The sequence below is a fragment of the Homalodisca vitripennis genome, chromosome 2, assembly GCF_021130785.1.
Source record: "Homalodisca vitripennis isolate AUS2020 chromosome 2, UT_GWSS_2.1, whole genome shotgun sequence".
Lineage (NCBI taxonomy): Eukaryota > Metazoa > Arthropoda > Insecta > Hemiptera > Cicadellidae > Homalodisca > Homalodisca vitripennis.
Genome location: NC_060208.1, coordinates 203,707,832 through 203,724,470, shown reverse-complemented (window position 1 = coordinate 203,724,470; position 16,639 = coordinate 203,707,832). Strand labels below are relative to the sequence as shown.

General features: G+C 32.2%; 1 protein-coding gene across 1 annotated transcript in view; it reads right to left on the bottom strand.

Moving 5' to 3' along the window:
* The window catches only part of LOC124355292 (neuronal acetylcholine receptor subunit alpha-7), a 56,985-nt gene that overhangs the window by 29,469 nt on the left and 10,877 nt on the right, over positions 1–16,639 (bottom strand). Inside the window, exons 4-6 of the mRNA XM_046806363.1 lie at positions 12,854–13,034; positions 7,767–7,842; positions 4,817–5,011 (exon numbers count right to left, since the gene is read on the bottom strand). Coding sequence (XP_046662319.1) covers positions 4,817–5,011; positions 7,767–7,842; positions 12,854–13,034 — 452 coding nt within the window. The remainder of the gene's footprint in view (positions 1–4,816; positions 5,012–7,766; positions 7,843–12,853; positions 13,035–16,639) is intronic.

Sequence of the window (16,639 nt, the reverse complement as noted above, 5' to 3'; positions counted from 1 at the left end):
GTAACATAGAATCTCAACTGGGTACGTATCCCTACTCATTGTAACATAGAATCTCAACTGGGTACGTATTCCTACTCATTATAACATAGAATCTCAACTGGGTACGTATCCCTACTCATTGTAACATAGAATCTCAACTCGGTACATATCCCTACTCATTGTAACATAGAATCTCAACTTGGTGCCTATCCCTACTCATTGTAACATAGAATCTCAACTTGGTGCCTATCCCTGCTCATTGTAACACAGAATCTCAACTGAGTATGTATCCCTACTCATTGTAACATAGAATCTCAACTGGGTGCCTATCCCTACTCATTGTAACATAGAATCTCAACTTGGTGCCTATCCCTGCTCATTGTAACACAGAATCTCAACTGAGTATGTATCCCTACTCATTGTAACATAGAATCTCAACTGGGTACGTATCCCTACTCATTGTAACATAGAATCTCAACTCGGTACATATCCCTACTCATTGTAACATAGAATCTCAACTTGGTGCCTATCCCTACTCATTGTAACATAGAATCTCAACTTGGTGCCTATCCCTGCTCATTGTAACACAGAATCTCAACTGAGTACGTATCCCTACTCATTGTAACATAGAATCTCAACTGGGTACGTATCCCTACTCATTATAACATAGAATCTCAACTCGGTACATATCCCTACTCATTGTAACATAGAATCTCAACTCGGTACGTATCCCTACTCATTGTAACATAGAATCTCAACTTGGTGCCTATCCCTGCTCATTGTAACACAGAATCTCAACTGAGTATGTATCCCTACTCATTGTAACATAGAATCTCAACTGGGTGCGGCTCCTACTTCCAACCTTGTCAGTTTTAAATATCCTGTCCTTCTGAAAGTAAAAGTTCTTTTGGGATCAAGTACAATGAAAGGTTCCTCAGTTTCAATTGGCAAGGTGATCCATCCTTATCAGTTGACTAAACCATATATTATTACCTATAACGTTTTATGACTGGATGGATACATGAGAAAGGTCAATCAAATGCCTATATAATGATTGATGTCCATAAATTGTTTTATAAATCTTCACCGTTTAATTTTTCAGGTCAAACTAACCCAGAAATGTCACATAAGTTATTTTTCTTAATTTTCCGTCAGTCTGTCTGTTTGTGTTTTTTAGGGAAAAAAATTATATCTTAAAATTGAATAAAAGTATAAAGTTTAAACTGTTCAGTCTAAGACTAGTTTTTGAAAAATAGATGAAAAATATGCCTGGTTTCAAAATGGTGACAATACTGGTAATAACTCAAAAACAAGAAGTTTCATGACATTTATAAGAGTAGTAAAATTTGGGTCACAAAAATTTTCATACTAGACTATTTCGCTATGACAAATAATAACCGATTTGTCTTACTGAGTGCCATTCCTTAAATTGAGTTATGAATGTTGTTTAACCACTTATTAATAATCCGCTGATTGTTAAAATGAACAGATGATTTTTTGAAACTTTTTCAAAATTGGGTTTAAAATATAATAAACATTTTTAAAATTTTGAACTTTATTTATACCTTTCTGATTTCCTCTTTAATCAAAATCCCTGGGTCAACAACTATCAATTCTGTGAGACCTGATTTACAAAAACACTCTGAACCTAGAGATAGCTAACTATAATTAGAAGTAAAAAAATATGGTAGTTCCTAAGTCTGGCTGTAGGATTACGTTGTAAGCTGTGTTTCAGTGAAACTTCTGTGATTTGTTTTCTGTGCTATTACATAATTTAGTGAAAATCAGTAATAAATTCGTAATAAAATTAATTTTATATGTTTTATTGAATAACAATACTGTAATTTAAAAATAAAAATATATTTGTTTCTCAGTACCCTTTTATAGTCAAACATAAGTTTGAATTCTAGAACAGCGCATGAATATTAAAATGGCCCTTGTGGATAGGCAATGTTTTTATAAATTTGGTACATATTTTTGTATAAATTTATAAACGTTTGTCCATTTCTTAAACTTATTAATGTATTTATTTTTCCACAATATGTTGTTAATGTTATAAATATAACAATTAAATAAGTTAATGGATTATAAAAAAAGTTTATGAATAAAACATTCAAATACCCTTTAAAATTTTCTAAAGCGTACATTTAAAGAGTGCATATTATCGGACTAGTGAAAGCAAAAAAGGTTTTAAAATTAATTAATTTATGCAAAAATTTCAAGTTGTCTTGAAATAACCAATCACAAATAACTATGTATAGTACATTACTGAGTAAAAATCTTTGAGGTACGTAGGTAATGGATAGGTTTTAGAGTTCTTAAAAATGTTAAGTATTTACATTGAAATTTTCAGAAATACAATTATTTGTGTGATTTGAGCTTATTAGTGGTCTGAGATTTGTTAGTGTAATATGTTAGTAAAATGAAACGATTCAGTTTTACAGTTAACTTCTGGTAACTTCTCGTCGATTTCCAAATTTAAAATATACTAAAACTGTGACATCCACGTTTCTGCTACAATTATATGACTGTAACATACTTATGTATGAAATATCTAGTTTGGGTTTTATCTTTCAATTAGTTTATTTTAATAATAGTATTGAAATATGTTTTGTAAAAAGGTTTATACAAGGAGCATTATAAAATTACATCACACTTTGGCTGGTAAATGTAAAATATCTGTTGAAACGATTTCTTTTTTCTGTTCTATGGTCCAGGGAGGATAACAGTTGAAAATCCCGGAGCAATGTTGACAGAAGCGGAGACAACGCTTTTGTTATTCTTGGAACAAAAAGTTCATTCATTGAATGTAAACTGATTTAAATTCCTTTAAAAAGAATTGATATCGTGGTTATCCACTGAATACATTTTATCTCTCCACTTCACATAGGGTAACTTTACACTATGCACAAATACAGAGCTTATGAACATACAATGAATGGAATAGTTGTTGTATAAACAATGAATAGCACTGATATTAGTGAAGATACTCACTGAATGCCATTTTGTATATTTGTGCTTTGTCACTGGATAAAAAGTGGATACTGATACGTATCATGGACATCCAGTAGGTGTACTTGTTTTCACATACATGCTGTATCAAAGTGTAGTGTGTGGAAATCTCTTTGCCAACAATGGAAATTTCTATTTGGACATTAAAACCACTTCTAATTAATAATAATATAACCTAATGATAGTAAAAGTTACTATATTTCAACCAACGAACAAAACTTCCTACAGTTACTGAAAAAGACTGATCACAGTAGAAAATCCATTCTCTCAAGATCAATCCAATAGGTTAAGAATCTCTTTACATCAAGAACGGAAACCTCCTCTTGGGTGTTAAAATCCGTTTTCCCTCATTGATTGTGAAAACATATCAACCTATTGACAGTATAAACACTACATATTATTCCACCACTAAAACCTTCCTCTCTTAATCAAAAAAAGGTTTAAAATATTAGGAAATCTATTTTCTCAGGACAAAATTACTCTAAATTTGTGAGAATCTCTTAGTCAAAAACAGAAATCTCCACTTCAGCAACAAAACTTTTCTATTCCAAAAATAAAAACAAAGTTAAAATTATAATTTTGCACTAAGTACCTTTGTAGCGATTTGTAATTACTTTAGATAAAACTAAACTCTGTCATTATGACTAATCTAATTTTAACATTCCATCCTGTTACTTGAAAAGCGTAATAATTGAAAATTTAGAAATTGAGAGGAGCAAAATTTCAGTCTTGAAAATAAATGCCCTAACATTTTAAAATTTTCAATTGATCTAAACATACTCTCTAAGGTTTTTGTACGGTAACATTGAAAAATTAACTATAGGCAAAACTTTAGTGACTATTAATAATTTTTCTTTTTCATAACAGTTAAAACTCATTTTGCTCATTCGCTCATTTTGCTGTTGGTTAAGAAAGGAACTCATTCTGTTCCTGTTAAGAGTGAAAACTCATTCTGCTTGTACTGACAATGACACACTGAACCCTGCTACGGTTCACAATGGAAGCGTTTTCCACGTTTATAATTGATAATGCATAGCCAAAATCTTATTAACAATCTATCCTGCTCTTTATAAGTAAGGAAACACACTCATTACTTGGTAAATACATAATGGAATCTCATTTAGATTTTATTTAACAATTAAAATTACTCTGATCTTGCTCACAATGGAACTCATTATGTTCTTAACCGACAATAAAAACCAATTTCGTTCTTAAATAACTTCAATGAGTTACTCAGGTTGGCAGGCAACAAAAACTCAGTGCTCTAGGCTGATAGTGGAGATTGTAACTTAAATAGTTATAATAAGCTGGTATTATAAATTTATAATGGTTTTGCTCAAACATATTAAAGTAAAATATTATTTTTCAGAACTTAATGTAGATTGTAAATATACCTTAACATTGTACAACGATACTGGAATCTCATTTTGAGGAGTAAGTCAAGAAAACTGACCTTTTAGTCACCATCAAAGACAATCTTTCATTGTCAGCTGAGGAAACCTACCAGTTTACTAAGAAATCTACTTTAGTGGGGAAAAAATTACTTGATCTCAAGTTGAACTACAAACTGAAGACTTTTCTGTTACCAATACTCCCTCTGGGTGCCAAGGGGTTTGCTCTAAGAAAGACTACCAAAACCTAGTTTCGCCCTTGAGTCTGGAGGTAGACTGAGAGCCAGAAAAGCCTAGTGGAGGAAAGGACACAGGATACGTTAAACGTAGAAAACGTCAACTGACTCTCTTAGTCAGTAAAGGAATGCCATAACTTACAGCTGCCACAGTATATCTTGGGAGACAACGGAAATTCACTGTCTAAGGAAACCCACCTAAGGTTAGTTTCTCCCCTGAGTCTGGAGGCAGAGTGAAGCCCAGCAGAGCCATAGAGGAGATAAGGACACAGGGCACTATAAGGTTGAAGAAGTAGTACAACGTTCTTCTTCGGATTTGGATTGTGAATGTAACATCGATGTAAGGCTCAGGACAGCAGGCGTAGTTCATAACGTTCTTCTTGCCTGGCATTCCTGAAAAACAAACATGAACAGTACAGTGAATGTGTGAATGTATTATATATACAACACGAAGAGGTACAGGAAGAGAAATAGAGCAATCAATTGCTGATTCTTTGTTTAAAGTTTGTAATTGAAGGTTTGAAAGGATAACAGGATTTCGGACATTTGCCATCGTTATAGGTTATAAAAGGTATAACACAACGTTTCGAGGATTGGAATCTACCCTCTTCGTCAGGTGGAGGAGGTATTAATACATACAAAAATAAAGAACAGAAAGAAGTAAAGAAGGAAAAGAAAAGGGATCAAACATACCCAAAAGCTGCTTGGAGTCCAGTCCAGGCGTTGTCACTGCACAGGATGCTAGTCCCGAGTACAAATCACAAGTAAGAGGATCACAATTCACATCACACTGTTTAAGGGGTATGTTTGAACCCTTTTCTTTCCCTCCTTTACTTCTTTCTGTTCTTTATTTTTGTATGTATTAATACCTCCTCCACCTGACGAAGAGGGTAGATTCCAATTCTCGAAACTTTGTGTTATACCTTAATAACCTATAACGATGGCAATTGCTGATACAACAACAAGTTATGTAATGAGATCTATTACAACACGATAAGAGCGTTCAAGGAGACACATTAAAGCCTACTTACAATAATTACACGAGTGCTAAATAGAAGTTTTACTTAATGTAAATATATATTTTTTTGCTAATCACAAGTTAAGTTCATTAATTAAAAATGCTATGTGACCTGTTCGTTCAAAGATACAGAGCCTTAATCTGACTTACTCACTTTATTTACTGCAATGGGGTGTGGAGTTACATATATATTTTACATATGTGTATTCTGCTAAAAAAGTAAAATCTATGGGAAGAAAATAATTTTGAGGCAGGCCAATTCTGTCATTTATTTAATAAAGGTCCCATGACATGACTTGTTGTCTCACATGGTCTCAAATGATATCCAAGGAAATTTTTCCATGGGATTCGAAGATAAGCATATAAGGTCTACGCTGTTAGTCTGTGTGCAAAGTGGCAGAATCTTCATATTCTAACACATGAGCCAAATCAGTGAGTGCAAGAAGCACTATCATAGCCACCTTATCTCATCATCCTGTCTCATCAAGCACCTGGGGATTGCCTGATCCATCTTCTCATTATTACCAATCAGACTGAGCTGAACTGACTGGCTTTATTCCTATCCTCTATCACTCACTTAGTTTCTTTTTGGTCTACCCTCATCTATCGGGAAATCCTTCTCCCAAAAAGCTGTCTTGGCTTAGTTTCCCCCGATTTCCAAACCAAGGTGGAACAGCATTTACCGAGGGCTACTTGTAAAGGGAGCTTGATCTCTAATATGTGACCTCTGGATAGCTGATGACCTCCGGGTAGATTTGAGTGTGAGACTTTTAGTTCTACCTACTCGCGGAAACACTATGAGTAGCACTGAAAACCAAAAACCAAACCAGAGAACTCGAGCAGGTCTCAAAATGTGGATGAAAGTTCACGTAAGAGGAATTAGTAATGGGCGAATCTGACCCTTGCTATCCTGAACACTTGGAACAATCGAAGGAGACAGAAAGGCTTCCCAGAAGAAGTCCTGGATTCCCGGACTCAGTACGAGTTGATACATCAGAAGAGTATGCCACACTAGAAGACGACCGACAAATGGACCAGGGTGCTTAAGCTGGAAGGCTTGCCCTGGAGTGTCCTAAGCGATGCCAGGAAAAGAACGGCATGGTTTGAAAGACATGAGCACTACCAAGAAGAAAACCAGGGAATTGGCCTTAAAACAATCAACAGCACCCGTGGCTCATAAAACAAAGAGAGGGAAATCCAAAAAGACCTCACTTAAATGGCTCCACTCCGGAGGTACATTTGAGAAAAAAAGAGGAATGAAGGATAACAAGAGACACGAATGAGCAATCTGCACCTACCAAACTGTCATACAAGCAAGTGACTGTGGGTGGGCATACTTCAATCTGGTTTTCCGAAAATTCTCCTTACTTCTGAACAAATGGAGTTCATTTACAACTCTATTCTGGAAGGGATTGTGGAAGAAGAAGAAGGGTCAAACTCCTCAAACTTCTACGGGATCAACAGGGGATAAGGAATATTGATTTTCATCTGTGAAATTCTTAAACAATTAAAACTCAACATTTGGACTTTAATGTGATTAAAGTACAAGAATATTAGTTTCAATAAAATACGACGTTTTATGTTAAACATTATATTATTTATTGAAGCTAACATTCTTAAAGTATAAATTAAAAATTTGCAGATATTTTCAAATGTAATCAAATTAAAGCCAAGCTTGTGGTATCAATCAATTCTTAGTTTAATCCGACACAATAAAGGCTAGAACACTAAATTATATGTTATTTTTGGACGGATAGGTTAGAGGTAGAAATTGGTGTGCCACCATGTTAGATAGATTATACCCTTTAGAAAATAATAAAAAGTCGTATTAAAAAGTTATGGTTTTCGAAAAACGAATGTGATTAACGTCTTTACAAATACATTAGAAAAATACAAACAGATCCCGGCGTATTATAAATTATACAAAAAAGTCGAATAATATAAAAAACAAACCCAGTAGTTGTTATAACTTATTGTTTTTTTACACCAAATGTATTGTTCTTTCCTGTGGAAATCGTGTTTAGGTTAAAAGTGCTAACCTAAGAAAGGACTGTATGAATATAAACAAACTATACTTACAATATGTGCTGCCATGAATTTCAATACGCCGAGGCAGTTTAATAAACTCACCTAATAAATACCATTCTCCGTTGGTGATGAAGTCCGAAAGGTCGCCTCCAGACTCCGATTTTAATTCTAAATTTAGCTGTAAAATAAAATGAAAAAGTTTAATATATTCACATTACAAAGCACAAGTGAAATACATTCAGTACTGAAAAAGATTTTTCGATATACACAGGATGTAAATGTTGTTATACCAAGTACAAATAAATAGCAGATTATCCATTCAGATCTAGACCAGGACAGTAAATACGTTACGAAATACAGAGAAGAGCAACTGATAACGTTTTAAGCTTTGCAGATATCGTAAAGCATTAGAGATAAGATAAGATAAGGTTACTAATGTAGAATAGTGAAGCTAGGCATGCGATTGGGTCGATGAACTAAGTTACTGTCAAACAAAATTACCAAGGTCACTACAATTCTTTAACTTACTCTGAAGTTTAAATCATGCTGAAGATGAAATGTTTTACTGATTCACTATAATTATAATCCCAATGAAAGTCCAATAACTCTCCAAAAACATACATAAGTATACAACATGCATATAAGACTGTAAAACATGACAGTATAGCCTACATTATTACAACGTATGTCTAAAAATGAAAATATGACCTTTTTGATCGAAGTAAAACGATTATTGTAATAAAACATTGTGTATAGCTATATAAATGACAAATGTATAGATGGTAAGTTAAATAGATAAAAAATACCGCCGTATAGAATAGAATGTATACTGCACGATTCGTCACATAACTGGAAATGGTTCAGTAATCCAGTCGAAATCTTCAAATATTGTGTATTGAGAATAGATGATAAGTGAAGATGTCTTATTTTACCAGGCGATGTTAGGGCTAAGAAGCCCTCTCTAACACTTAACCTGGGGACCAACGGCTTAAAGGTGACTTCCGAACCACCATCAATGGCCGGGCAGGCGTGCTGCTTGCAAGGACAGCATCGCTCAGCGGTCACCCCTCCAAGCAGCAGCCACGTTAGACGTTACTTGATCTGGTTATCTTGCGATAACCGTTGTACCCGCTACACTGCGCCATTGGAAATTGGCATCATTGTTGATAATGAACGAATGGCATTATTAAAACGCGTATTTAATCTATTAATATTATCATATCCATTATAAATTACAACTGATTGACTTTACATATTAAATTGGTTTAGGATATAATTCACTAACAGTAAATATACGAATTTTAAAACTTTTTTGACGTAATGGTTATTTTCCCTTGTTTCTGAAGTCCTGAACTTTAAACTGTTATATTGTAAAACAATCTAGTTACAAACTACCTGTTATATATACTGTACAACATAAATAAAAATAAACGATTCTGTACTGGCGAATTTACAGCTTAAAATGATATTATTAGTTGAATTAGCACAGCGTTGTCATCGCTTTGCGCCCAGCCGCTGCTTAGTGTTCATGCAGGCCCTACATGTACCTGTATAATTGATTTGTTTAGCATACCATTTATATGCAGGTACAAAGTAGTCCAATTTGGGTAGCAAAAGCAAGCGATACACTAGTTCGGTTATTCATAAACTATCAATTTAAATGAAATTAATGGCATAATTCAAAATTAAAAGCATTACAAATCTGCTCTAAATTAAATTTAAAACAAAACAAAGAATTTTGTGTTCGATTCGATTACAGACTCAATTTATTAAAAATAATAAACCAAGCAACCAATGAAATGCCCTATGAACACTGTAAGAATATTTAAATATGTTTAATAATGTATTACATTTTGAGATTTAACGTTGTTATTTTAACTGCTACATCGATAAACTTTTCATTTACACATATCGGCAAATCTTAAGCTCAGCGATGTGTTTTTGTATTGCCAACATTTTACTGCCGAAAAACTGGTTTTTATATGTTAGCGATAATCGGGATTATTTTTTTCGGTGAAATTACGTTAACCTGTGTTAGTATGCAAAAAATCACGGCGATTGGAGCGGTAGTCGCTGAGCTTAAGATTTACCGTCGTTAACACGTATACAATAAGCCAGTAAATAATAAAATGTGAGTTTTATTTTTATAGACCGGTAAAATCACGTTCTTTTCCATAATTTCCAAGTAAACCAGTATTTTAGTAGAATAATGAATTTAGTTCTTTTTAGTATTCGTTTAGTAAAACTTGTACGTCATCAGTTTTGTTCCAAATTACTTTGTAAAGCTTGAGATAGGAGTGTTACATATCTTGTTTCTCGTTGTTGTAACTTGAGTATGACATTACTTCGGAAGTATTTTGTAGGCCTACGCTTGAAACAGTTAAATAGCAATAGCATTATCTAAACTTACTGTCTCATTAGTTAATTGATGATAAACATGAGACTATTATTATACATAACAAGTATGCTAGCAAGTTTATACGGAGTCACGAAACTTGTTAATAATTTTAGTGTATTTACATTATTGTACTGACGAAGCAAGCATCTTTTTACTACGTAGAACGAGTATAACATTTTACTGTGATAGAAAGAATTTCAATTTAGTTTGAAACGTTTCCAATAGTTTGCAATTGCATATATTAGACAATCATGCTTGCATGCAAAGCGGAGAGCTCAGGCTTGTAGGAAATCCATGCTTCCGAAGTTATTATCCCTCAGCACTTCAACCCCTAACACTGTCTGCTATTTACTTTGTTAAGAAAGTTTAAGCCATTTATTAGTAAGGACGTCTTTGTTGAAATTCAACGTTAAAATCTATGGTTTTATTAAAATAAATACCCTAAAGAATTCACTAAGCGAACATACTTTACTTCTTTCTTTATCATATCTAATTAATTAATTTTATGTTATGGGTGTCTACTTTTTCTTCTATGTTTTGAAATGTAACAATAAATACCCCGTAGAACATGCAGTTTTCAACAACAAATATTATAGATACTTTAACTTTCATCACAAGTAGAAATGTCAAAATGAAAATAGTTTCTCTAGTGGTATGGCTATTTAGTAATGTAGTTAAATTAAACCAAGAGTTTTCTTCAAGAATAAACTAATAATTCAGCAAAAAATTAAATATTAATTTATTTGATCGGTTTTAACTTTATAGTCTGTATTAAAGCATACGTTGAAACCGGTATAAATAATTCTTTGGAATAACGATTTTTGGTAATATTATGGATGTAAAAAATAACCCTTTTTTATAGACGTACAAGAAAAACAATGTTAGATCATTTTTTATATTACGCTCTTAATATTTGTGTTGTTTTCATGAAGTGTCTGTAGTTTAGTGGTTATAGATAGTGGTCTGATCAGACAATGTTAGAGGAAGAAATGCTGTATTTTGCACCATGCAAAATAGTTTTCATTACTGGATTGGTACCCCTCAGTGAGAAGCTGTGTCGCTGAAAGCTGAAAGCCTCTTAAAAATAAAGCTGTTATAATTATTTTTATTTATTTATAACAACGCTACAGTAAAACCTGTATGTCTTCTGTGGAGTTCTTCACCTCAATTCTTGCTTGATGCACTTAATATAAATAATTAATTACTATACAGTAATTTCATCAACGTTATCATTAATATAGTGTATTTTATTAAGGTAAAAACAGTTTATTGTTTAGTTATACTTATCATCTACGTTTATCAATATTCATTTAACTCTAAGTGACAAATTCGTAATGGCCAAGGTGTATTACTTGTCGTGATTATCATTTTATCTAACAAGGAATAATAATTCTTCAATATTTTACATTATAAAAAAAAATTAAATTGTAAAATCTTGTTGATTTTTTGTATTTACTACGCTAAACTGAAATAATATCACAATTTTACAATTCCCATCGCTGAAATCTGTGGGTTAAATAATAAAATAGGGATATGGGTATTTATTATACATAAACTTCTTAGTTTTTGTACAGTCTGCTATATTGGTGAAGTTCAATACTATATAGCAATGACAAATTAGAAATAATTTCTGGTTTTAATAATGTATGTTTTGAATTATGGAACAAGAATAACATGAATTTACAATTTATACGGTACTCGTAGTATTAATTTTGATATATACTTCAGACATAATCGATAAATAGTTGAAGAAACAAAAATATCTTACAGAACTAAAGCTCAATTATAAGAAATTATGGCTACTAAATATTTAGACATAATTTATTGTAAAGTTCGTTGTCATTCATGCTAAGATATAAATATATTTCCAGAAACATACCTTTAATTGTAATATATTTTTTTATAGGCAGTAATTTATAGTATTAATGGAATGTTCATTCACACTGATTACAGGCATATTCACAGTAAGAAAAAGGTAGGCATGACCTTGTTACAAATTTAGCAAAAGTGCTGTAAGAAATTAAGAAAACGTTTACTTTGGAAATGCATCCATTATTCAATTGGTCAAAGTAAGAACCTCCAATTTGTGCAACTGAATTGTGCAATAATAAAAATGATAATATGATCATTACTTGTGAGTGTTTACATACAGGGGACAACAAATAAAAAGATCGCCAGAAAAGGAGGGGTAGGAAAATACTGTAAATCATATTCTCTTTAAATACATAATATGTGGTAATTTTATTCTATACAATATCTAGAAACAAGAAAACTATCTGTTATAATCAAAATAACAAATGATGATAAAAATAGGTTTTTTATTTCCAACAATTTAACTTGGCGTTGGTTTACAGTAGGGTGTGCTCCTAGATATTAACCAATTAGCCTAGCTTTACGTTTAATAATCTACTTTATGTTTACAGCCTACGACATGTAACTCATAAAATCCCTTCGTAAGTTTTCTTCTAGTATCCGTAATTGGTAAACCTGTCTACAGGTATTTTAAACAATCTAACCTCACAACAAACTGGGACTAACTATTAAACTACAGCAACATTTTAGTGATTTGGTTGCACCTGTACTATCCTGAACTGTTTAGGCATGCAGTTTATTTGACCTACATTCTATTTGGTCAGTTTATTTCATGCTAGTGTATGTGCTACCTCTTATCTAGTCTAGATCCCGTGTTAACCCATGGTGGTGCGAATTACGATCTTTACGTTTAGGTTAGGTCAGGTCAGGTTAGGTTAGGTTAGGTTAGGCTAGGTTAGGCTATGTTACACTAGGCTACCTGGTTTCCGTCATAGGTCCAGCTACCGAACTTCATCTCACAATGCTGGTCATCAAAGGGGAACCACGTAATGTCTATCTTGCATGTGCTCTTGAAGATTCCAGGCGGTACGTACAGGCAGCTACCGTTATGTCTGACCACTACATTAGTGTGGTATGTCCCGTCGAAACCCTCGTCGGCACTAGTCCAACATATTATATACTTACACAATGACAAATTCATTATATTTTCTTTTTGAATGAACAGCCAGCAACTTTGGTTTGGTTGTCGTTTATGAGAAGAGAGTGGTTCAAATTCTGAAATGTTAAGCTCAATGTTGCTATTAGATTTGTTGTTTAAAATGACTTTGTACCACAATTTTATTTTAAAATATTTATTAGGGATTATTAATATTACAAATTACGCTTTAAAAAAAGTTTAAAATTTAACACTTTATCAATTGTGTTAAATCACTTTGATATGAGTATTTGATCGATTCGATTATATATAATTAAGGACTATTAATCACATTTAATGATACACATAAAAACATTATTACATTATTATTAGTTTGTGCTACACCGTTTAAGCAACTACGTTTGTTTTGAAATTAAAAGTCAATGATACTGAAAATTTAAAACTACTTTTTTACAAATATTTTATACGTAAAAATCGAATGTTTATTATAATTAAAACATAATGAAGCATTTAAGGATAAACGTTAATAATTTACATGACCAAGTTTTTTTATTATACATTTATTTTTACGTTTATGAAGGGTTTTTAACAGGACACCAAATTCGCTTGAAATGACGTATTTGCTTCCCTGCTCCGCAATAAGTTAAAATAAAAAAATGGTAACAGTGTTTCGTACCTTGCAGCTTTAAATGTTATTTCTAATTGATCTCAAATAGATAAAAGTCCAATAGAAAATCCTAATTTTGCTTAACGAATAAAAAAATTAAAAAAAATGGTAACAGCACTTTGTGCAGTAGTTGAATAATAATAAAAAAAACAAGTACAAAAGCAAGAGAAAGGAGCTCAATACGTTATTTGAAGCGAATTGAGGCTTTTTTATTTTTTGTTTTAATCAGCTGATTGTTAGATCGAGTGGCACACAGTAACGGTACGCTGCGTATACTAGCCGCACAAACCCATCCTGCAAGGTCGAGGGCCGGTAAAGGGCACAACAGCTAGAAGAGGGTCGATACAAGAGTGGGGGATGGTACATGCGAGACTGTCATACCTCTACAGTTGGCTTATCTCCTCTTCTTTCTGCCCTTACCTTGCTCACACACATGGCACATTACATTTGTTATTAGATTATTGCAATACATAATGACAAAAGTAAAATTAATCTTACTTAACACAGTTTGGCAGTTTGTTCAACACATGAAAATGCGCCAGCAATATACCATTGTTTCTCAAGACATAACTTATTCAAAAAGTGTAACGGTTGTACGTATTAAAGGATAATGTGATGTAAGCCTACGATAAATGCTTTGAGACAATATGCTAGAATGGGAACGATACAGGACATTCAGAAATGGCGGATTCAACTATGTTGGGCTCCCGGAATTAAAACATTTGCGCCCCCAAAAACTTTCTTGGAATTTTTGAAAAAAAAAAGTTTCAACCAAAAGGTGGCGAAAGGATTAAATTCACCATTTTCATAAAATATATATGTATCACATTTGAGGCATTTAAAATACAATATATTTAAATAGCGAAATGACAAGATAATCTTAAATGCGTAGCAAAGTAAACAATATATTATATTTTATATTAAAGTTTGTTTCTTTCTATAAAGAACATTTTTCTAATGAAGTCGTAAAAATTCATGTCAGATAGTAGGCTATTTATGCACTTGCTTCGAAACTATAATCACTTCAGAAATTATAATTTACTTTAGGCTGATGTAGTAGTAGTAGCCATCGGGATTTTAGCCCAATAAGAAAAATGTAAAACCCCGAAACAAATTTGAAGAAGGATTATTAAAAATCAATTACCACTTTGGACGTGGTTATTCATAAAAAGACAAAGGATGCTCTTATGAAGGTATGCGACAAGACGCTTGGTTTCCCATATTCTTTACTTTTAAAAATCCGTTATCAAAAAATGGTTGGTAATTGGTATTAATCATTTCAAAAATATGATCGGTTTAAATTATGGCATTGTAATGTTTCATAGTGGTTTACCTTTAAATATTTGTAGTATACAAAATTGAAAAATGTCAGTATTACTACTACTGAAAATTATCTTGGATAATAGCAAAACATCCTCAATATAAATGTTTATGTCGTATTTAAATGAAATAGGCGCCAAACTTCACTTTATTGGGAATATCTTCAGTTTTTTTTGTATTTTTCATTAATTTAGCACATTAGGTTTGAATAAATTTTAATAGTACAATTATTAATATGTTGTGAGTTTTGGAAGCAAAGAAAACATTTGATTAATTACCAATAACTTTATGTTAGATAAATAAATAAGCACATTGGATAGTAGATTACTAAATATATTTGAGGATTTTTGGGATTGGATTGTAGTTTATACCATTTTAGCTGAAAGGGAAATTGTACATAGGTTTATTTGGGATACACCGTAATTAGTACCCAAAGTGAAAAGAAGGAAATCTGTAACAAAAAATAAATATATTCTAGGAGCTCCTTTCTTATTGAAATTATTTAAAAATTTTAAAAATAAACACTCCAATAATATACTTTTTTTATTTTTGAGAGGCCTTTCGTGGTCAAGGAACACATCATCAGACCCACATATGATTGACAATATCATAAACAAGAAAAAGAAAATTATTGAAAGAAATTCTAAAACAACTCTCTATGCAATCAAATGTAAATAATCAGAAAAAAGGAAAAGGATATCTGTTTCCTACAACAATTTATCTACAGATATTACTAAAAGTTTTAAAAAACATGCCAATATTAATGTATCTACAAATGCACTTCAAACTGGACGCTCTTTTTCAAATGCAAGATTATAAAAAGAAATCCAAAATAAAAAATTCCTCCATGCATATGAAACAATTTTTATAATGGGGACCAAAATAATCTAGTAAATAATGAGCCTGGCTGGGCCTTTTCAAAATCCACCTTAACTTTATTTGATCTATCAAGTTGATTGTTATTAATTATATATACAGGTATACTTGTAAGAGATCCGGGTTCGAGTCCCGGCAGAGCAAGTACTTTTTGTGATTCAATGTTTCTTGAAATTAAATTAGGCTATTGCCACTTATACAAATTTAATGAATGTAAATACAAGTCATTTGACAGGTATTTGGTCTTCCGATCATATGTTAGTTTAGTTATTAAACACACATGTGAAAGAAACGGCCAAATACAAAATAATTGAAACGTAAAAAGTAAGGGCTCTGTGGTGGGTAGCACATTCACCCGGCAAGTGAGAGATCCGGGTTCAAGTCCCGGCGGAGCAAGTACTTTTTGTGATTCAATGTTTATTGAAATTGAATTAGGCGATTGCCACTTATACAAATTTAATAAATATATATATACACGGTGTTATAAAATATTACCTTTTTAATTAATTAAAATTAATTTTTAATGACATGCGTGTTTATTTAAGGACAAAACTGTTTGTATTATTATTGTAACCACTTTTATTCAGTTATGTAGGTCTGATGATGTGTTCCTTGAGGACGAAAGGCCTAAAAAATTAAAAGGTATATTGTTGGAGTGTTTTAAAATTTATGAAAATGAATATAAATAAATAATATATATATATATATATATATATATATATATATATATACACACACACACATCC